The following is a 20,508-nucleotide window of genomic DNA, read 5'->3' as shown; positions in this document are numbered from 1 at the left end:
TTTGCAAGCAATAAATATGATTATGTTTTATAAAGTTTTATGAAAATCTGTATCGTTGAATGTAATGTAAGTGTAAGATGACTATACATATTAAATAAAGAATTTCTTATGTCAAATATTTCACATGGTCTCACGAATGGCCTAAGCATTTGCCGGCTAGGTTGTTGATTAAACGGCTAATTAAGCATGTTAGCTGTGACATATATATAATAACCAGCTACGCTCTCTGGTTCTCACTGATTTCATGAATCGTATTTCTTGTTAAATAAGCAATCCAATGCAAACATAATTACTTAATTTGAACCACTCTTTGTAGTATTTGTGTACATTCATTATTTCTACGTACATTCGGAACGCTATCACATATATTTTATCTTTATTTACTGCGAATGAACCTCAAATGCTAGTCCTAAATAATCTTTTCATATTGGCTCGTTTGTTCCCTAACAGATTCGCTAACAGAAATATAAATCTCTGAGTCCGTAACACGATTTATTGAACGACCAACCCGCAAACCATTCTAAATCACTAACATTTCATTGTATTTGTAATATAGTGTAAATTAAATTAAATATATATATTCAAGAAGACAATGATAAGTACATATTATTATTATGTTAGCTAAAGTATTGTACTAAATATTATATTAATAGGATAGCTTTAAAGTACATAGGTACTTATAGAAATTCAAGTTGCTCCCGCGAGCTTCGTTTCTTCTTAGTGTGATTTAACATAGCCTACCGTTTTAGTAGATGCCAAGTACTAACTTGGAAAATTTTACTATGCTACCCCAGAGACGGTTTGGTTTTCCGGTATGAAAGCTTTTAAGGTTTTTCTGGCAATTTTTCTCTATATAAACCTAAGAGTTCAAGTCATAAGTTCTTAATGAACAAATTGAAATAGGGGGAAAATAAAGAATGTATGTATTTTTATGTCCGCTTCGCTAAATTAACTTAACTTACCGACATGCACACCAAATTTCACGAAATGTGTCGATCCATTACGCAGGAGTTTAACACACACCATGACATGAGAATTGTATATATTAGAAAAAAAATAAAAGGGGACATGGAGTCCATTGCAATGACCCATGTCCAGGAAATTCAGCCTTCCCGCTTTTACGCTTTGTTAGGGCTCCACAAGGCGAGGACGCATCCATTACACTGTGAGAGTAGCAGTTCCAAGCGCGGTCAGTGGCTCGTAGGAAACACTCCAGAAATTCTGCGAGACTCAGGGGGAACTGCCGATGTGAGTATGGCCCTACAGAGACTATAGACTAGCCTCTGATCTGCTGCAGCTTGACCTCCCACTATGCTAAACATATGGATGTAAATGTTGACTGACACAACGTGAGGCACTAGTAACCTCGCTATAAAAACTTTTTTCAGAATTTCACTAAACATATCAATAACGTATTAAAAAAAACAAAACACGGTAATTGATGATATTGGTTTATTTATAATAAGTTTTCAGATCGGACAGCGGACTACATATACAATTAGCACTTTTAATGTTCTGACATACGGAGTTCCAATTTGACGCTAAATCTCAACTCTAAATGTTACCCTAAATGTACGGGGCTATAAATTGTTTTCGATGCGTAGAAACTTGAAACAAACTGGCCGACGCAGCAATATTTTCCTCTTCCCCGTCTGAAAAGAAAAACGACTTGAACAACAGTAATTCCTTTAAAACTTCTAAAAGCAACAACCAAGAGACATTTTCACAGTTGGCCTGCCGTAATAGCTTGGTGAAATGTTTATAGTCTTAGTTTGAAGACCGCCAAAACAAATCTTATATAGCACACAGTATATCTTTAATGTTAAAAATCGGTATAGAATAAAATATTATGTGCACGAAGTGTGAAACATATTTTATCACACAAATGAAAAGTTTTTTTACAATTGTTATTATAAGTACATTGAGTAGGTATTATTCAATATTAAAAATATTTTCTTAGATTTGCACTTTATATAAGTATTATACATAGCTATTTATTTATATACATATTACAGCATAGATGCCGTAACTATAATTATAATACATCTATTATATGTATATACATATTATCTTACTACTAACAAATTTCATTTCTACTTAAAAAACAAAAGCAACTTACATTATTATATTATATATCTAGTTCTGGTTCAAAATTAAGGAAACAGATGCGCAGTGGAATCATAAGTGGAATTGGTGGCTGAGAGTTCGTGAGCTCCACTCAGACGTTAGGTATTAGGTCGTGCCTCCGGGATCTGAAATACTTTAATAAAACTTCGTGACATTTATTGACATAACTTGAGGTTTCGAAAGTTTTTAAGCGAAAGTAGTAGGGAGAGTCGCCTTCTGTTGTAAGTTGTTTATATTTTTTTCACTAATACAAATAAATATATACCCATCGATAAGAATATTTTCATTTCATTGTCTTAGGTTTAAACGCTGTTTTATTGTAAAAAAAACCTACGATACTTTTAATGTTACTGTGTTATAGAATATTCATAATATTATAATATAATAATATAATAGACCTTTACCGTATGATATAGATATTACCTATTATCTATACTAAATTTAACTAACTCTATGGTGTTAAGTCATCGTTTTGACACTAAGCAGTTCAATAGAATTTGAGTTTTGACGGCTGACGTGAGCAAGAGGTTTTAGATCAGCTGATTGGTTTACAATTGTTGTGAACTTCGTTAACTTAAAAGTTTTTCACGATAACGAGTGCTTATCAAATATAATAACAATAGTTTATTGATAGCCGTCCATGTCGTCACGTCAGACCATAATCTTGTTGGATATTTCATAAACTTATAAACACCTAAAGTACTTATATTTGCCATACAATGTCCACTACAAAGTCTAGGGAATTCAATTTTGCTGAAGGTATGCTATAAATTCTTAAAACTAGCCTCCTACACGTTGTCTTAAGACAAGTTTAGATGTAACGGTTAGAATAACTTTATTTCTCATAGGAATTAAAAAAAAAAATTCGCTTACTGAGAAAAAAACATTACAAGAGACTAAATAATTATTACTAGAACGCACAGAAGGTACCTATACAAAAATTGAAAAACAAATACAGTAACAAAAATGCAGGTAGACAACAGACTCGAAACAAAAACATAGGTTTAGGATTGTAATTCTAGTCATCAAATATATTTCAGTGAATTCTATCTTGATTGATGTATATCTTAACAAGAACAGTATAGAAGCACAAGTACATCGAATACTTGAACAGAATTTGGTGTTCGAAAAGAAGAATTACCAGCAGTGGCTACTCAAAGCTGTCTCAGTCTTAGATTTGACAACTCTATCTGGTGATGATACAAGGTCAAATGTAAGAAGACTGTGTGTAAAGGTAAAGTTTATTCAAATTTAACGTACAATGAATAAATCAAACGAAAATATTAATATGTTAAACGCTATCTAACCTAACAACGAAGTGACCAGTTAATGCCGCAGGTGCATGCAGGTGGTTGTATCCCACCTGGAAATAAGAAAATATACACTTGGCATAGCTGTTTGCTCACAATATTTGTAAACATTATTTGCATTTGGATTTCAAATAACCACAGTGTTTCAGATGTTAGTCTCAATAACATTCCTTAAATCTTATATATTTATTTTTGTATTTTCGAATTTCAGGCTGACAGACCGTTGCCAGAACTTAATATTAATATCAAAACAGCTGCAGTATGTGTATATCCAAGTAGAGTTAGTGACGCTAGTGATACCATTAATAGAATGCAAAATCAAGATGTAAAAATTGCATCAGGTAAGTAGCTGTTGAAAATTGATGTTTATTTTTGTTGTTTTTATTTAAAAAATATAATATTTTTTGTTGACGTGTTTTAATGTTTAATTGTTCTTTAAAAAAGTTTTTAATAGTCTTGTTTGTAGCATTGTTTCTTTTTCTGAATCCCATATAAAAATTATGTTTGTTGTTTTCATTAAAAAAATAATATCAATAAATTTTTTGTTGAAGTGTTTTGATTTATTTTTTATCTATTCAAAAGTTTTGAATATTCTCATTTGCAGCGTGTCCCATATAAATCCATGGACATATTATTATGTTATGTGCTCCCTTTGTGCTGAAATTTATATTTCTTTGTTCATAATATTAATAATATTTTAAATAATTTCAGCTGTTTTATTGTTTCAGTTGCAACAGGATTCCCCTCAGGCTTATATGACATAGAAACAAGAACACAAGAAATTAAATATGCTGTGTCATGTGGTGCGCATGAAATTGATGTGGTAATAGACCGAAGCCTGGTGCTAACAGGCCAATGGTTGAAGCTATTTAATGAGCTGAAAGAAATGAAAGAAGCATGTAAAGATGCTCATATGAAAGTTATACTTGGTGTAGGAGAACTGGGGTCTTATGAAAATGTAAGAAATTTTGTTACAGCCTGCTGCTCATATTCTTGGTCAACTCTAAACTCTGTAAAACTCTGTAACCGATGCTTAGAGTACAACTACTAAAAGCCGGTAATGCACTCGCGAACTTCAAACTCGTTTCTTATATGAAAAAAAAACATAATTTATTTTGTGATTAGGGATTCAACACAAAAAAATTGACCCATAATTTTCAGTCCCGTAATTTCGCCTTGGACCAAACAAAATAAGTTTCAAAAGAAATAAATTACCCTCTATTTGCATTTTAAGTATGATACCTGATGATGTTCAATAAGTCTTACTTACTGTGTGTGTCTTACTGTGAATTGATTTTCAGCACACAAAAATAAGTAAGCCAAGAAATATTGCTTTTACGTTAAAAAAAACCATGATGTTTTTCTTCCTAATTTCAAATTTAGGATTTCTACTGTTTTTTACTACTTAACCTTTCCTAAATATTTAACTCTCAAATCTTATTTTGTAGGTCTACAGAGCATCTATTGTATCAATATTAGCGGGTGCTGACTTTATTAAGACATCCACGGGCAAAGAGACAGTGAATGCTACTCTCCCTGTTGGCCTTGTAATGTGCCGTGCTATAAAGAGATGTTACCAGGATTATAATATTAAGGTAAGACTTCAAACTTGAAGCTCAACAATTGAATACTTACTCTACTGGTATCGGTATCTTGGCTGACGTACTGTTCTAAGTATATATAACAAAATGTATTACTAGTAAGTAAGTAAGTAGTATTTGCACTATTCTATTATAAATAATATGTAAAAGCACTGTCTTATTGATAAAAGCAACGTCAGGCAGAAAAAAAATATACTGGTTTTTATACAAATTCTTTTGAGGAGTAACCTCGATCTTCTACATTATATATAACTATAAAAAATAGTGTTAATTTGCTGTTTAATTTTCTTCTGTATTACCAGATAGCACCAACACTTAAAACACCTTCCGATATATTTAGTTTGTTTCTGTACATTGATAATATGTGTTGATTATTTTTCTTCACCAAATTTGCTGACATAGATAGAGAGAGGGACACAGGCAAATTTTATCATTGATTAGATGCGTATATTGCACGCGTATATAGTATTTAAAGGCCGGCAACGCACCTACTGAAATGAGTGTCCATGGATATTTTACAAAAAAAATGTAAAAAATAGTATGACTAATATAACTATATTTATATAACTCTGTGTCTCTGAAAAATGTAATTGGGACGTAAAGTCCTATTTCCAAACTGTCTAAGCTCTGTAGCAGCAGAGTTCAAGGGATCAAGTCCCCCATAACACCCACTTGATCCGCCTTTGATCTTGACTCTTAATTCCCTAATTTTTATCTCGTTACAGGTTGGTTTAAAGCCTGCGGGTGGTATTAAAACAGCCCGCGATGCCGTCAATTGGTTAATTTTAGTGCAATCCGAGTTAGGGCCTGAGTGGGTAACGCCGGAGTATTTTAGGATTGGTGCCTCCAGCCTATTGGATGTGATTAAAAAGGAATTAAAATTGTTATCTGCAAGCTGTTAAATCTAAGTTTAAATTAATGAAGTCCATCTATCATCTGTCAAATCTGTCAAGTCCGGCCCGTCAACTTTATTCTAAACTTGGCATGTGTTTCTGTGACATGATGTGATTCCTCAGACTAGAACAATTACTCTAACTTTTCATACATATTGGCTTGTTTTTTAACTATAATTGGATGCAGAAGATGCTGACATGTTTCTAACTAAGCATTAATGGCGCAATTTCCTAAGAAATTAAATGTTTGACCGTTACAGCGTTTTTGTATGCCAGTTATTCGCGTGTAACAAACTGAATATCAAGAATTGTACAAAAGTACAGATTAAAAGCTTAAGAAATTATCTTTTTTCTTTTATCTTTTTTAAGAAATATTTTTTAGTTTAGTTTGCCTGATTGGTGTTGCATTTATCGAAATATTTTTGTACCGTTTTTTAAGAGAGATTTTAAAAAGTAGAAGTAAGAATCTTAGGTCGTAATTATTTTTTACCAATAAAAGAAATGTTTTATATGTTTACATGTTTAATGGCAATGTTGTTGACATTTATAGTCTAATAAATATTATATATACAAATGTGTCTTATTCTACGGGAAATAACACCTCTTTGGCGCAACTTACTCAAAAATTATAACAATAATAACACTTAAACTATAATAAAATCTGATTAATACGACTTCCTCATTCCTATCATAAGTGTATCTATATAAAATAGTTTTGAGTTTTACTTATAATACTAATTTCCTAGACAAGTTGGCTTAGACAAAGACCCTGCGACAATAAATTACGTTTGTTACGTGACACAACTAGGGCACTAGTAAGTCGCAAACAACCTTTATCTATGGTTTATAAAAATCGACATTCCAAGGTGAGCAAAATGGATAATCACGAGCAATGAAAGTTGGTATAGAGGTTTAGATACAACCACAGAATATATAAATAAACTTGTCGATCAGACTTTTAACTTCTATAATTTTCTATATCAGCTAATACGCATATTATGTTATTAAACCATAATATTTAATAAAATAAATATTATGGTTTAATAACATATGCGTTAGATTTGCAGTGTCTATAATATTATTCATTCCGTGGACACAAACCTGACACACAAATCAGAGTATTTATACAAAAAACATGTTGAAGTAGGTTTAAAGTCCGAAATCTCTTATTGTTGTCTCTGTATAGACCAAATATCTTAAGAAGCTTTGAGTGAACTTTGACAGCAGTTAACCATAGGTAATATGTCACAATTTCATTCTTGAATGACTGGTGGGTCTGCTCTGAAACCTAATTTCGGGTCAGCGTCGTATTTAACGACTCTGAGTTTTCCACCTTTATCCATGTAGCCATAGTGCCCTCTCACATGACCATCATTGTCGCGCTCTTCATAGCGAAATTGACGATTCTTCCTGTAATAGAAGAATTATAGAAACATTTAATCAACTATTTTGAATACTAAATTGGTTAGAAATTAAGTTTTATATGAAGGCTAGTGTTATTTAATTGTATTTGTCCTATACTAGCACATATATTATAAGTTTTAAATTATCTTAATTCTTGGGATTTATTTACTCCAGTTTAAACAATTTATGACTCAAAAGATTTCGATTAAAAAGAGTGGCGAAAAGTTTCATGGAGTTCTCGCTCGCTCTACTCCCTTAAGCCAAACTGATAGTAAATTTAAATCAATTTAATATCTTTTCTGTAGACGTTCGTGTACTTGTCTACCTATACTTATGAATAAAGTAAGTTTGAGTTTGAACACAAGCTCTTCTAATGTTATGAAATATTTCATCATAAAAATCAATTTAAAATAAATTCAGTAGAAATTGTATTTTAATATATAGATACTACTTGTGTACATAGACAATAGCTTGAAGTCTACTTACCCCTTTCCCGTATCATAACCAAATTGGTAACTATGAGGACCGTTCATGCCGTGCATACGGAATTCCGTTCTTTCCCCTTTATTAGCCGGGACGTATACAGGCCTCTTCACATTCTGCTTTGCAGTATAGCTTTCTTCTGTAAATGAATTGTTATTAAAGATTTGTATTTGATGTGTATGCCTAAAAATACAAGAAAATACGACATCACAAATTTAGCACACACATACAGATCAATTACGTTAGAAATTAAACAATATAAAGGAAAGAAGTAAAGAAACGAAAAATAAAACAAAACGAAATAATAATAAATAGAAAATAAATAATAACTAAAACTTTTTATCTTTTAAGAATAACAGTAATAAACAAATTGAATGAAAACTTAAACCACATTTAGAGCCTGCAAAACAAAGTTATGGTAATTGGGTAGACTGTTATAAAACAAATCAATATTTTCATTAATGTTTGTAATAAATTAATTTCCAATCTTTAATAATCCATACGGCAATAGTTTTCATTCCTTAATATTAGTATTCGTTGTAGTTATGTTAGTATAAGTTTTAAACCAAATTTAAGTTAGATTTATTTTTTAATTTAGTGGTCTGTAAATATTTGATGATACGTTAATTTATTTCATATTGCATTTGTTAATTGCTCAATATTGCATCGCTCACGGGCTCCGTAATAAATTTAGATTTTATAAATTTTAACAAAACGTTTTCAGTTACTTGAACTTTCCTCTAACAATCGCCGAACTTCTTAATTTGATTACAAGTTCATCAATTACCTTAAAACACAGCATAGCTTTGTAAAAGTTAAATTAACTATGGATATTGCATCAATTTACTAAAATACTTACGTTCTGGGTAATCATGATTCGATTCTGAAGCTTGCTGTTCGGGAGGGATAACGATTTTTTCATTATTCTGTGCATTTTCTTCAGTAACGATGTCCTATAAACAAAATAATCTTATACTCCATTATCGGTTACTCTCGCTGCTTGATGGTTTGATTAAAATAAAAAAAGTGAATAAATAAATATACTTACTTATTATTATGACATTATGTTAATGTATGTATTATATGACATTATAAAATTAATATGACATTTGCATGCCCATTTAAATATGGCGGATTGTGCAGATTTTTATAATCTGTATCTAATTGTATCTTAGCAAATAAACGATTTCATTTCATTTGATTTAGTGGTAATATTGTATTAGTGAACTACCAGTTCACTTACCTGACTCGCCTCCTGTTCCTTCTTCAGTTTTCTTTTCTCTTCTGCCTGAGCATATAGGAACTGTTTCTTCTCATCTATTGGTGTTATATAAATGCCATCAATGCTCGGATAAGGTGTCAACGGTTTAAGAGGCTTAGCTCTCGGGATTTCCGTTAAATTTTCAGCGAATTGCGCAATCGGAATGGGGACAGGTTTGTACCCAACAAACTTCTTTGGGTACAATATCGTTGGTTGTTTCAATTTGGAAACGGATTTCAAAGGATCCGCAAAGTAAAAATTGAGTGCATTTTCTAATGGCGGTAAAAGCATTGTGGCGGGTAATACATCTCTCTGTGATTTCGCTATACGTAAGTTTTCTCGTTCAGGCGATTTTGTTTGTGTGGTTGCCGCGATTGGATACCAATCACTGTCGCTCTCTTGTGGCTTGTAATACATTAAGGCTTCATCTGTAGGTGGAAGTAGAAACGTGGCAGGCGCTTCGACGTCTTCAGATTTCAACGTTTGGTGCAAAGGTTCCTGGATTGCAGGTACATATATCGGTTTGTTGTTTTCTAGATATGTTGAATCTGTGTTTTCTGAATTGGCAACGGGTACTTTTATTGCTGAGGCGAAGCCTATAATGGCAATGACCTGCAATTATTGAAATCGAAGTGAATACAATTTATTGCGTTTATTCAGAAGCTAAAAACGTGTAAAATAGTTCTATATATAATGTAAAAAGGTAGTTGTTATCTAATAAAATAAATTATAAATCTGTTGTGCTATAATGTGGCGTGTTTTGTCAATTAGCTTTGGCAAGTAGGTGATCAGCCTCCTGTGCCTGACACACAGCTCCGACTGTTTGAGTCTAAAGCAATCCTAACGATGTTTTCTTTCACCGTTCGACCGAATGTTTAATGTGCACATAGCAAGAAACTCCATTAGTGCACAGCCGGGGATCGAATACTCATGGATGAGAGTCACATGCTAAAACCACTAGGCTAACATATATTCGGATAGAACGATCGTTTGTAAAAATAGGTAGATAAGACATAAAAATACTCGTCAGTATTTACTAATTATCTATTTCTCATTTACTATATAAAACAACTATTATTTTTATGAGGTAATAGTTGCATCATTTGAGGTAATATCCGGTCAAGAGAACTGTGTCACAAAAACCAAAATGTAAAAAAGTGTTAGGTTCATTGGACCAGTTTGGTTTTGGTTTTATTGATTCAATTGTAGGTTACATTAAACGAAAAGGTGGTCAATAATTGTCTTTGTGAAGTTACAACACAAGGAAACTTAGTCACTTTTAACTTCCCGTCTGTTATATGTCTAGATGGAGTTTTGTTAAAATCGATTCTTCGATTTAAGAGTTAACCTAATATGTAGAACATTCATTACATTATTAGTCTTCGTACTCTGTAAATACTGTAGAACACAAATAATAATCTAATATTATAGCAGTTTGACGTAATTAGCTGATCAATTATGCTAAAATAGAGTTTAATAGTATCAGAGCTAACATATTTCTAAAAATACCTCGGTTTCAATAATTTATCATAGATTTAGAAATGGTAGTTAACGAAATCAATACTTATTGGAATTTTCTGTAGGTAATTTAACAACGTAAACAAAGATTCGGCGATTGCACCCCTATATTCGTTTTCGATTGAAAAAGTGAAAAATATCGTTTGAAACACCAATCGTTTGAAGCTTGTGTTCTTGTTATCATTACGATTTGAGTATATTTCTTTTTAATAAAATGTTCATTATGTTAATTTCAAAAGAATTTATTAAAAAATGATAACAATGTATTGCCGAAATTAGGTACTATGAATTACATTTTATTGACTTCATTAATGTGAAATGAAATAGTAGTTTTTATTGAAAAGCTGGGAGCCCTGACACGTATTGTTTACTTAAATAAACACATTTATTATTATGTTTTATATAACCCTGAACATTTTAGGCTATGAAACTAGTTCCGCATCTATAAAAGCGAATGCATCTTAGATAACCTACATTTTTTTTAAAGTGGTCATTATAAAATATCGTAAGTATTTGTGATAATGGTAATAGGTCTCAATAAATGCTCTCTTACTATTTTGTGGTATAACTATTGATGCAGAATTATTTTTCACTTTCTAGGAGTGACCCAGAAATCAATAGCTTTCAAGTTAATGCAGTTCATTGGGTAGCGAAACACGCGTTTTCAATTTCCATTGATATTTAGGACATGGATTAGGATTATGAGTTTAGTTATAGCGGGAGATCTTGTTATTATCGTTTGATACAGAGATATATGTTACATATGGAAATGGATCGACGCAAGGGTATAACTTTATATTTCAAATTTGTTTTTGTTTTTAGTTTCAATCTTTTTTTAATTTAGTGTAGCAAAAAGGATTTATTCAACTGCCTGTTTTCAATTTTGTACAAACTTTATGTTAAAACTTGTTTATAGCGTAAGACAGTATTAACATTTAACACTAACTGAGGTAGTTTAACTAACCTCGTAATAAGAGAAGATCACTCACCCCGCTTACACATGTTTTTAGTATAGTAGGTACCTACTATTAAATTTAGTGGTTGCTGTATAATTATATATTTTCAATTTGTCGTTACTATTAGCATACTTTGACTACGTGTGTCAGTCAAGTTGATCACCTACTCGCCTATTAGATTCACTAATGATCATGAAACAGATACGAATATCTGAATACCAGATCTAAAAAGCTTGTAGCTAATTTATTAATAATTTTATTATCATACTTTAAACCTTAAAATTAAATTTCAAGAACACTATTTTATTACAAACATTTGTCGCAAAAGAAGACAATTAAGAAAAATCTTTGTGTATGTAATCGGCCCAGTTAAATCTCAATTCTTACTTTTCACAAAGGTTGCACGAAAACGATTCGACACGGCCTTGTCTATCTGAACTATAATGAAATTTAGAAGAAATTCAAATGAAAGTGAGACTAATAAGCTTCGGACAAATTGGCGCAAATAAAAGTGGATTTATCCATATAAACGGCGTGTTACGTATTAATAGGTTGTGTAGAAAGTTTAGCTATATACTTATTTACTCTTGTTTTTCCCGTACGGAAAGTTATGTCATTTCCGCTCCAAACAATACATTAGAAAATATAATATATATTCTTATAAATTAACAGCTAGTTTCCTGGTATATAAGAATCACTTCCGTAAGAATCTGTAAAACACTTTTCAAAATTTTTGATTAAGCTTATTTCGAAGCAGTTACGACTAATTACATATGATTGCCAAGAAACCTAGCATTTGAAATGAAGTTATGGAAGAAATAAACAAATATATTTTTGTTTATTTCCGTAAACCTACGTTTAAAATCGCATATATATTACTGGTCTTCGAGAAAGAGTAACATAGGATTGTGTGCTTAGAAAGAATTCAATTATCTAGTATACACACAGTTTAGATTTATTTATATTATTAGATTATTTAAGAAATTAATAATTATATTCAACTGTTTATTTAAAGTTTAAAGTTATTTTTTGTATTATAAGCAACATATATATGTACAAATAGTACGTATAAAAAAGTAGGTATCGTTTAATGATGTATTTGCCGGCAAGACGTAGGTTTTAAAAGTTGACGCGTATAAGACGCGTGTTTGTTGAAGATATGTAAATAAAGATTACTTGTCTAGGTGTCAAATAATCTTCTTATAAGTTGGATATTAAATGTAATTTTACGATTTACGTTTATTTTCATATTCATGTAGGTATCAAATTTTCTTTTGACTGTACCGGACAAAACGTCCGTTTATTAAAATTCACCCGTAGGTGCTATAGAAAAACAAGTAGATATATAAGATACTAGTGACCCGCCCCAGCTTCGCACGGGTGCAATGCTGATGAAAAGCAGGATTTTTATTATGTATTGTTATTTCCGTCGCTGGAAAGCTCCGATAATATACGCGACATATACCATATAGACATTTACCATCACGGACTTTTCTGTAGACTTTTTCAATGTGTACAATACTTAGTAGATTATTTTGATAAAACTCGTAGGGTTCAGCCTGCGTTTGCAATGTTAGCGGAAAAAATGTAATTATTTACGACATCACATTAGAAACCTCAAAAATAACAGTACTTCTCCACTATTAAATGGATGTTATTATACATATAAACCTTCCTCTTGAATCACTCTGTCTATTAAAAAAAACCGAATCAAAATCCGCATCAAAATTGCGTAGTTTCAAAGATTTAAGCATACATAGGGACAGAGAAAGCGACTTTGTTTTATACTATGTAGTGATTTTTCATTCGTACATTCGTTTTTTATATTATTTCTGTAATAATTTAAAAGACGCAGTCAGAGTTAAGTTCTGAATTCAATAATGAAAGAAAGCCTAGAAATGTTCTCAAGTATTTATATAAAGATTGTTTACAAATAATGTTCAATAAATATATAATAGGACTTGGTACGAACCATAAAAAGTTTCCACATCGTAACTCACGATTTTTAACACAACACTTTTCAATCAATGCGACCGCTCAGTTAATCACAAGAATAATGAACTCGGGCGTCTATTACGGTTGCGTTATATAGATCGGCCACTCCACTGCATCTATAGGAAATTGATTTTATTTTATGTGTTAGATAACTTTAGGTATTTACGACCTGGTTAAATATAACTTAAACTCTAACATTTGGTATATTTGTAAACTGGATAATTTTTCACTTGAAATATAATTTACAAACAGCTGTGTATATTTAACGATATTGCGGTCATGATTTTCGTCTTGTTGCTTGAAATCCCATTCCTAATGGAACTTTAGCAGGAACAATTTTGGTCATTGTCTTGTAGTCATTGAAGGCTTTTATTCGAGATTTATATAAAAAAATCCTTCCAATTCTAAATAATTATCGTACCGGAAGTCTAACGAAGAACTTCCGGGTTGTACGCGATTGTTACCATTAAGCCGATAGACGATCATTTAAGGAATATACCGTAAATCTAACACAATTATCTAATTTCCGCATAAAATAAAACATTTTATAGGATAGATATTCTCTAACTAAATTTAAGTCAAAACGTCATCTAGTACTTTCCATATAGGAGGAGATGGGGTACATACATGAAGCACATAGATACAGTCAAAATTCATTCGTCGTTTTCTTTCGGATGTGATTCTTGTAATTTATTTAGTGTTTCCTTAGTTACCAAAGTGGCATAACCTTACAAAGACTTAAATTTATTGATTACTTATTACTTTAATTTTTATACTGAGGTTCTTTGATTCATATAAATATTTCTACAAATTGAACAAGTTTTATTGATTTTTATGACATTTAATTATTACTTACTAGCGACCCGCCCCGGCTTCGCACGGGTGCAATGCTGATACTAAATACACTACAGAAAATCTGTGAACGTTGTATATAAAAATGTGGGTTATCCATAAGAGATAGACATATACCATCATGGACTCTTCTGTAGACCTTTTCAATGTGTACAATACTTAGTACATTATTTTGATAAAACTCGTAGGGTTCAGCCTACGTTTGCAATGTAAGCGGAAAAAATGTAATTATTTACGACATCACATTAGAAACCTCAAAAATAACAGTACTTCTCCACTTTTTAATGGATGTTATTATACATATAAACCTTCCTCTTGAATCACTCTATCTATTAAAAAAACCGCATCAAAATCCGTTGCGTAGTTTCAAAGATTTAAGCATACAAAGGGACATAGGGACAGAGAAAGCGACTTTGTTTTATAATAATATGTAGTGATTGGTAAATTACGTGCACTTAAGTACTAATTAAAAATAAACCAGGTTTCTGGTTAACAAAAGTATACATATTTGTAAGAAATTAAAAAAAAACTTACTTTCACGATATTGATTTATGTGAAATAGTACTCTGTGTAAGGAAGAAAAAAGAATGGGAAGATTCTCGATTCTCCAGTCTAACCACTGACTGGTCCAGGTGGAAAAGCTGTATATACTTAGCGGTTGCATTAACTTTATTGGAGCGGTTATGACATTACTTTTTATGAAATTACCATAAATTGTAGGTAGCACTAGAGCCAATACTATACATTTAAGAGAAACTTTAAACACGAGTACATTTTTAACCTAACCACTTTTACAGTGCTTTGAGCAATCGTAGTCAAAGAGATAATGTATTAATTTTGCATTTTTACTCATTAATATAAATATATAATAGAAAGCTCAGCTCGGAGCAGTGGTGGCCTGGATTTACTGTTTCTCACCTCTGGGGTTGTATGTTTGAACGCCATCTCTGCTCCAATTACCTACGCGCATTGACCATCGCTTGAATGATTATTATTATTATTATAGAACAAGGGCCAAACGGGCAGGAGGCTCATCTGATGTTAAGTGACACCGCCGCCCATAGTGATCTACTTGCCTTATAGAACAAACAATAATGAAACAGACACAATCTGCGACCTGTCTTGAAGCCTCACTCGATTTTTGAAAGGATAACAAAACAAAACAAAATCAATAGCTTTTCGTGTAATTGGTTTTGTATTTTTCATAACTGTAATATATAAATAATAATTATCTCTTCTCTAAATGTAGTTTTTTTCAATCACAAGCTTGCCATCGCTTTAATGTGATTAGCACTTATAGGCAGTTTATTTCAGAAGCTCGAATTATGACGCCCGTATGTCATCGGGAGTCAGACGCGGTCTCGATCGTGAATCTATGAGCGAAATCGGCAGAGCGATTGTAATTGAAAGCAATTCTTTAATGAAGTGAAAAATCTTGAATTTTTTACCGAACGTCACGAAGATGTGGAGCGTTTTTGTTGAAAACAAATAGGTAAAAAACTTTTTAAGTTAAACGGTTTTATGTTAAACATACATTGCAATGTTTAAGATAAATGTACTAAAAACAAAAAAATAATAAAATAGATACAGTCGTGGGAATTATAAACATATGCATAGACTAGACTAAAATAAAACCGTGGGGCACGTCAACCGTTTAAAAAGGGAGAGAGCGATTGAGAGTGAGGAAGGGAGATCGGGAAAAAAATACGCGCTATTGGTTGATGTTTAGTAGTTACATTAGGAGTTTAAATACAATTCTGTCGCATAACGTTATATGCGCAGTAAACGCAATTTTTTTAGTTATTTATATTATCATTAGCACGTATACTGTGTATATATATAGATAGGCCTCTTCCTCTTGGATAACTGAACCGTGTAGACGTGTGCTTGAAAGTATTTTAAATTATTTATTTGTGAAACTATAAACTGATATTTCAAAGTGCAATACTAGGGAAGTATAAAGTGCAAGCGGTTACGTGAGTAAAACTGGATATTGCTGTCTCAACTTGCGCACGCGCAGTCAGTTTTCTGTCTCTCACTGGCTAAAACCGGTCGCTAGGCTCCTCCCTCTTACAATTGCGACGAATAGAACAAGTCATTAACATACGTAGCTTGGGTTCATTGGTTGACAAAAATCCCTTTGTTAATATGTCTCAAGATAAGAGTGCATGCACACAGTACAATAAGCCTGTCACTGAAATAAATAGATCTTTTTCGGAATCGGATATGAGTACAATTGGTGGTACCGAATACTCAACGCCAACTTCAACGAGGCACATGTTTGTCTCAACTCGCCTAAAAAGAAAAAGAGAGGATATTGATCTATCTTCCGAACTGACAAACTTCAAAGAGGAAATAAAAAATATCATGACGACCATGATTAACGAGCATAGCGCGGAACTAAAAAAAATCAATCCTACTTTAGCAGACATAAAAAATACAAACCACAATATTGAAAACTCAATTGCATTTCTCATGGCGCAAAATGATGAGTACAAGAAAAAAATTGAAAAATTGGAACAACAGTCACAGCAAGATCGGTTAAATATAGCAACCCTGGAGGAAAAAATTGAAGAAATGCATAAGGGCATGAGAAAGGCTAATTTTGAAATTAAAAATGTCCCAAAAAAGATGAATGAAACAAAAGAAGACTTACTCGAAATGGTTAAGTGTCTGACTTCAAACATTGGCTGCCCTCTTCCCAAAACCGAGATTAAAGATATTTACAGGCAACGCTCTAAGAAGGAAGGTATTAAAAACTCGACTATCTTGGTTGAGACTAATTCAACGTTGCTTAAGAACGACATCATAAAAATGTGTAAAGCTTTCAATATAAAACACAAGTCTAAATTGTGCGCTAAACATCTAGGATTCCATATCAATGAAGATACTCCGATTTACATATCTGAAAATCTAACGCCAAAAGCATCTAGACTCCTTTTTCGTGGAAAAGAGTTGGTGAGATCAAAGGCATATAAATATTGCTGGACTTCGTATGGTAAAGTATATTTAAGGAAAGATGATAATACACCTATACTCTTACTCAAGACGGAAGCTCAAATACAGCAAATAATGCAATCCTGCTGACTATTGCAGGCCTTATTAGTTTTTAAAATTAACTGTCAGTTTATCTTTAGCAATTGTTATCCGTTACCTATTATCAACACACTAAAACATACTACACCATTGTACACTCATCTTTATACTCAACACAAAATTTTACCTCTTTTATTGTCTGTCTCTATTGCTCGGACAAAAATGATCATCGTAATTTATGTTCTCTATCTCTCTTACACGTATCATGCCAAATACAATAATACTCAATACTACCCTCAAATACTGTATGACACAATATTTTATAATAAAATACCAATACCTTTCATTTTTTCGATCGACACTGATTATCGTCTTATAAAAAGATATACTTCTGCATATACAAACAAAAATACTCGTTATTACCCTCAACTACGTCATGACATGGAATTTAGTACTGAATTACCAATACCAACTAATCATTCGTTTAGCATTGATTGTAGTCATGTAAAAGAAAATATTTTTTCCTTCAAAATTTATTATGAATAGTACACTAACAACAATTAATGACTTAGACAAAACTGAAATGACTATATCCACCACTTGTGAAATAAACAACCTAAAGCAATTTATAGATCCTAAAAAAAGTGATTTAACAATCATTACCCAAAATATAAGAAGTATTTATAGGAACTTCGACAGTCTGGAAGTAACCTTGAGCAGTTTAGAAGTTGAGGTTGACATAATTATATTGACTGAATGCAGATTGAATAATACAAAACCTATTCCTCAACTTAGCCAATATTCATCATACCATACTACGAATCAATTAAATCAGAATGATGGCGTAGTAGCTTATATTAAGAATAATCTGAAACCCAAAGTACGCGAAATAATCTTAAAAAATGCATCATGCATACAAATTGAGGTACTAAATCATTTAATTTTAGGAATTTATCGTTCTCCTTCTATACCGAATTCAGACACATTTCTTGAATCACTTCGTCTGCACTTGGAACATGTGAAAAACAAGAAAAATATAGCCATCATCGGTGATATAAATATAAATCTAATCTATAATGTCGACAACAGTAACCAAAACAACAGACTCAACTACCTTAACATGTTATCTATATACGGCTTAATGCCGGGACATCTCTTTCCAACTAGAAATAATAGTTGCCTAGACCATGTTATAATAAAACAACAAAATAAAAAAATTCAGGCAAAAGTAGCTGTACTAAATACTTCAATTTCAGATCATCTCATGGTATTTTTAAGTTTACAGAAAGTAAAAATGCATAACGCAGTTGAAGCAAAAAAATTCAAAACCTATACAGATTTTGATAAAGCGGTAATAACATTAGCTAATAAAAATTTGAATAATCTCTTACTTTGCACGGATCCTAATGTAGTCGTAGACAAATTGATAGATAAGATTAAAGAATCCTTAGAAGAAAATACAACAATCACAAATGTATCTAAACGACATCAGGTATTAAAGCCGTGGATAACTGCCGGTATCTTACGTTGCATAAGAAATAGGAATAAAATGCAAAAACGGTTAAAAAGTAATCAATATGACGAAATTCTATCAATAACTTATAAAAGATATAGAAACTTTTGTAACAATTTAATCAAAAAATTAAAACGGAAATATGAAAGAACACAATTGGATAATTCAGTTAATGACCCAAAACAGTTGTGGAAAAATATTAAGAGGATTGCATATATGACTCAAACAAAACATAATAATAACGAACTAATAAACATTAAGCCCACGCCCACAGAGTCTGTAAATGAAGTTAATGACTACTTTACAAATCTTGGCCCATCACTAGCTCAGGAAATTCAACAAAACCCGTCACGGTCCTACACATCACCACTTGCCCCTAAATCTAGCTCCCACTCGTTTGTTTTATTTAGTACTGACCTTCTAGAGGTAGATCATATAATCAGAAACCTAAAATCTGATAGCACACCAGGGTGGGATAATATTCCCGCACGATTCTTAAAACTCGCTAGAAGTCTCATAGTACCTTGTCTATGTCATTTGGCCAATCTATGTTTTCAAAAAGGGATTTTCCCGACAAAACTTAAGCAAGCTACTATTGTACCAGTATTTAAATCCGGCGATAAGGACAAAGTCAATAATTACAGGCCGATTTCAATTCTTCCAGCCATCTCCAAGGTACTAGAAAAACTTCTGAATATTAGATTAATAAACTACCTTAATAAATTTAATATTCTATCAAGCTCACAATATGGATTCAGGCAAGGAAAATCCACGGAAGATGCCATATCTCAATTTACGTCTCTGATAGTGACAAACCTAGATAAGGGAAAGAAATGCCTTGGTGCATTTCTAGATTTACGAAAGGCCTTCGATACTGTCTGTATCTCTTCACTTTTACATAATATGGAGCAAATAGGAATAAGAGATATACCCCTAAATCTATTTTGTGACTACCTCTCAAGGCGAACACAGAGAGTGAAAATAGGCGACTACATAAGTGATGAAATGGAAATAACCTATGGGGTTCCGCAAGGAAGCATATTAGGCCCAACGTTATTTCTAATATATATTAATGCGTTAAGTAATCTAAAACTTGATAACGGGCAAATATTTTCCTATGCAGATGACACAGCTGTACTTTTCACAGGAATTAACTGGGCAGAAGTGAAAAAATCTACGGAAATTGGACTGACAACTATTGCTAATTGGCTTGATTTCCACCTTTTGTCTCTCAATAAAGAGAAAACTAACTATATATGTTTCAGAATTTCTAATCGAACGCAACCACCTAAAGATTTTAAAATTAAATTACATAACTGCGATATGCAAAGTGTCGGTAACTGCCCCTGTCCTCCAATTACAAAAGTTAGCTCTACCAAATACTTAGGCATTCACATAGACGAACGGCTATCATGGTATCCTCATATAGAGTCCATGACTGGTAGATTACGGAAATTTACATACATCTTTAAAATTTTGCGATACATCACATCGTATGTAATACTTGAAAGAATTTACACAGCACTCGTTCAGACCGTATTAACATATTGCATAAACAT

The 20,508-nt window shown here is 32.1% G+C and overlaps 2 protein-coding genes across 2 annotated transcripts; one reads left to right on the top strand and one right to left on the bottom strand.

Moving 5' to 3' along the window:
* The first annotated feature begins 2,662 nt into the window (after positions 1 to 2,662).
* On the top strand, positions 2,663 to 6,170 carry LOC111000939 (deoxyribose-phosphate aldolase). Its single transcript, XM_022270549.2, has 6 exons — positions 2,663 to 2,886; positions 3,168 to 3,361; positions 3,649 to 3,778; positions 4,166 to 4,395; positions 4,886 to 5,032; positions 5,764 to 6,170. The coding sequence occupies exons 1-6, from the start codon at positions 2,847 to 2,849 to the stop codon at positions 5,938 to 5,940; spliced, it is 918 nt and encodes a 305-aa protein (XP_022126241.2). The 5' UTR covers positions 2,663 to 2,846; the 3' UTR covers positions 5,941 to 6,170.
* A 174-nt stretch (positions 6,171 to 6,344) lies between these two features.
* LOC111000941 lies at positions 6,345 to 13,600 on the bottom strand. The gene is made up of 5 exons (XM_022270551.2): positions 13,526 to 13,600; positions 9,062 to 9,691; positions 8,678 to 8,771; positions 7,822 to 7,957; positions 6,345 to 7,341 (listed from the first exon to the last, which is right to left on the bottom strand). The coding sequence occupies exons 1-5, from the start codon at positions 13,541 to 13,543 to the stop codon at positions 7,185 to 7,187; spliced, it is 1,035 nt and encodes a 344-aa protein (XP_022126243.2). The 5' UTR covers positions 13,544 to 13,600; the 3' UTR covers positions 6,345 to 7,184.
* Positions 13,601 to 20,508: the final 6,908 nt, after the last annotated feature.

Source organism: Pieris rapae, chromosome 12 (genome assembly GCF_905147795.1).
Source record: "Pieris rapae chromosome 12, ilPieRapa1.1, whole genome shotgun sequence".
In the NCBI taxonomy this organism is placed as follows: domain Eukaryota; kingdom Metazoa; phylum Arthropoda; class Insecta; order Lepidoptera; family Pieridae; genus Pieris; species Pieris rapae.
This window is presented reverse-complemented; position numbering and strand designations above follow the sequence as displayed.

What these genes read in the sequence shown, in the direction of transcription:
- LOC111000941 (XM_022270551.2), bottom strand. An exon ending in AGGAACAGGAGGCGAGTCAG is followed by an intron (nt 8,772 to 9,061) that starts GTAAGTGAACTG and finishes TTTTGTTTATAG; the next exon opens with GACATCGTTACTGAAGAAAA. An exon ending in GAATCATGATTACCCAGAAC is followed by an intron (nt 7,958 to 8,677) that starts GTAAGTATTTTA and finishes ATTCATTTACAG; the next exon opens with AAGAAAGCTATACTGCAAAG.
- LOC111000939 (XM_022270549.2), top strand. Translation starts at nt 2,847, where the DNA reads ATGTCCACTACAAAGTCTAGGGAATTCAATTTTGCTGAAG. An exon ending in GGAATTCAATTTTGCTGAAG is followed by an intron (nt 2,887 to 3,167) that starts GTATGCTATAAA and finishes AATATATTTCAG; the next exon opens with TGAATTCTATCTTGATTGAT. An exon ending in TAAGAAGACTGTGTGTAAAG is followed by an intron (nt 3,362 to 3,648) that starts GTAAAGTTTATT and finishes TTCGAATTTCAG; the next exon opens with GCTGACAGACCGTTGCCAGA.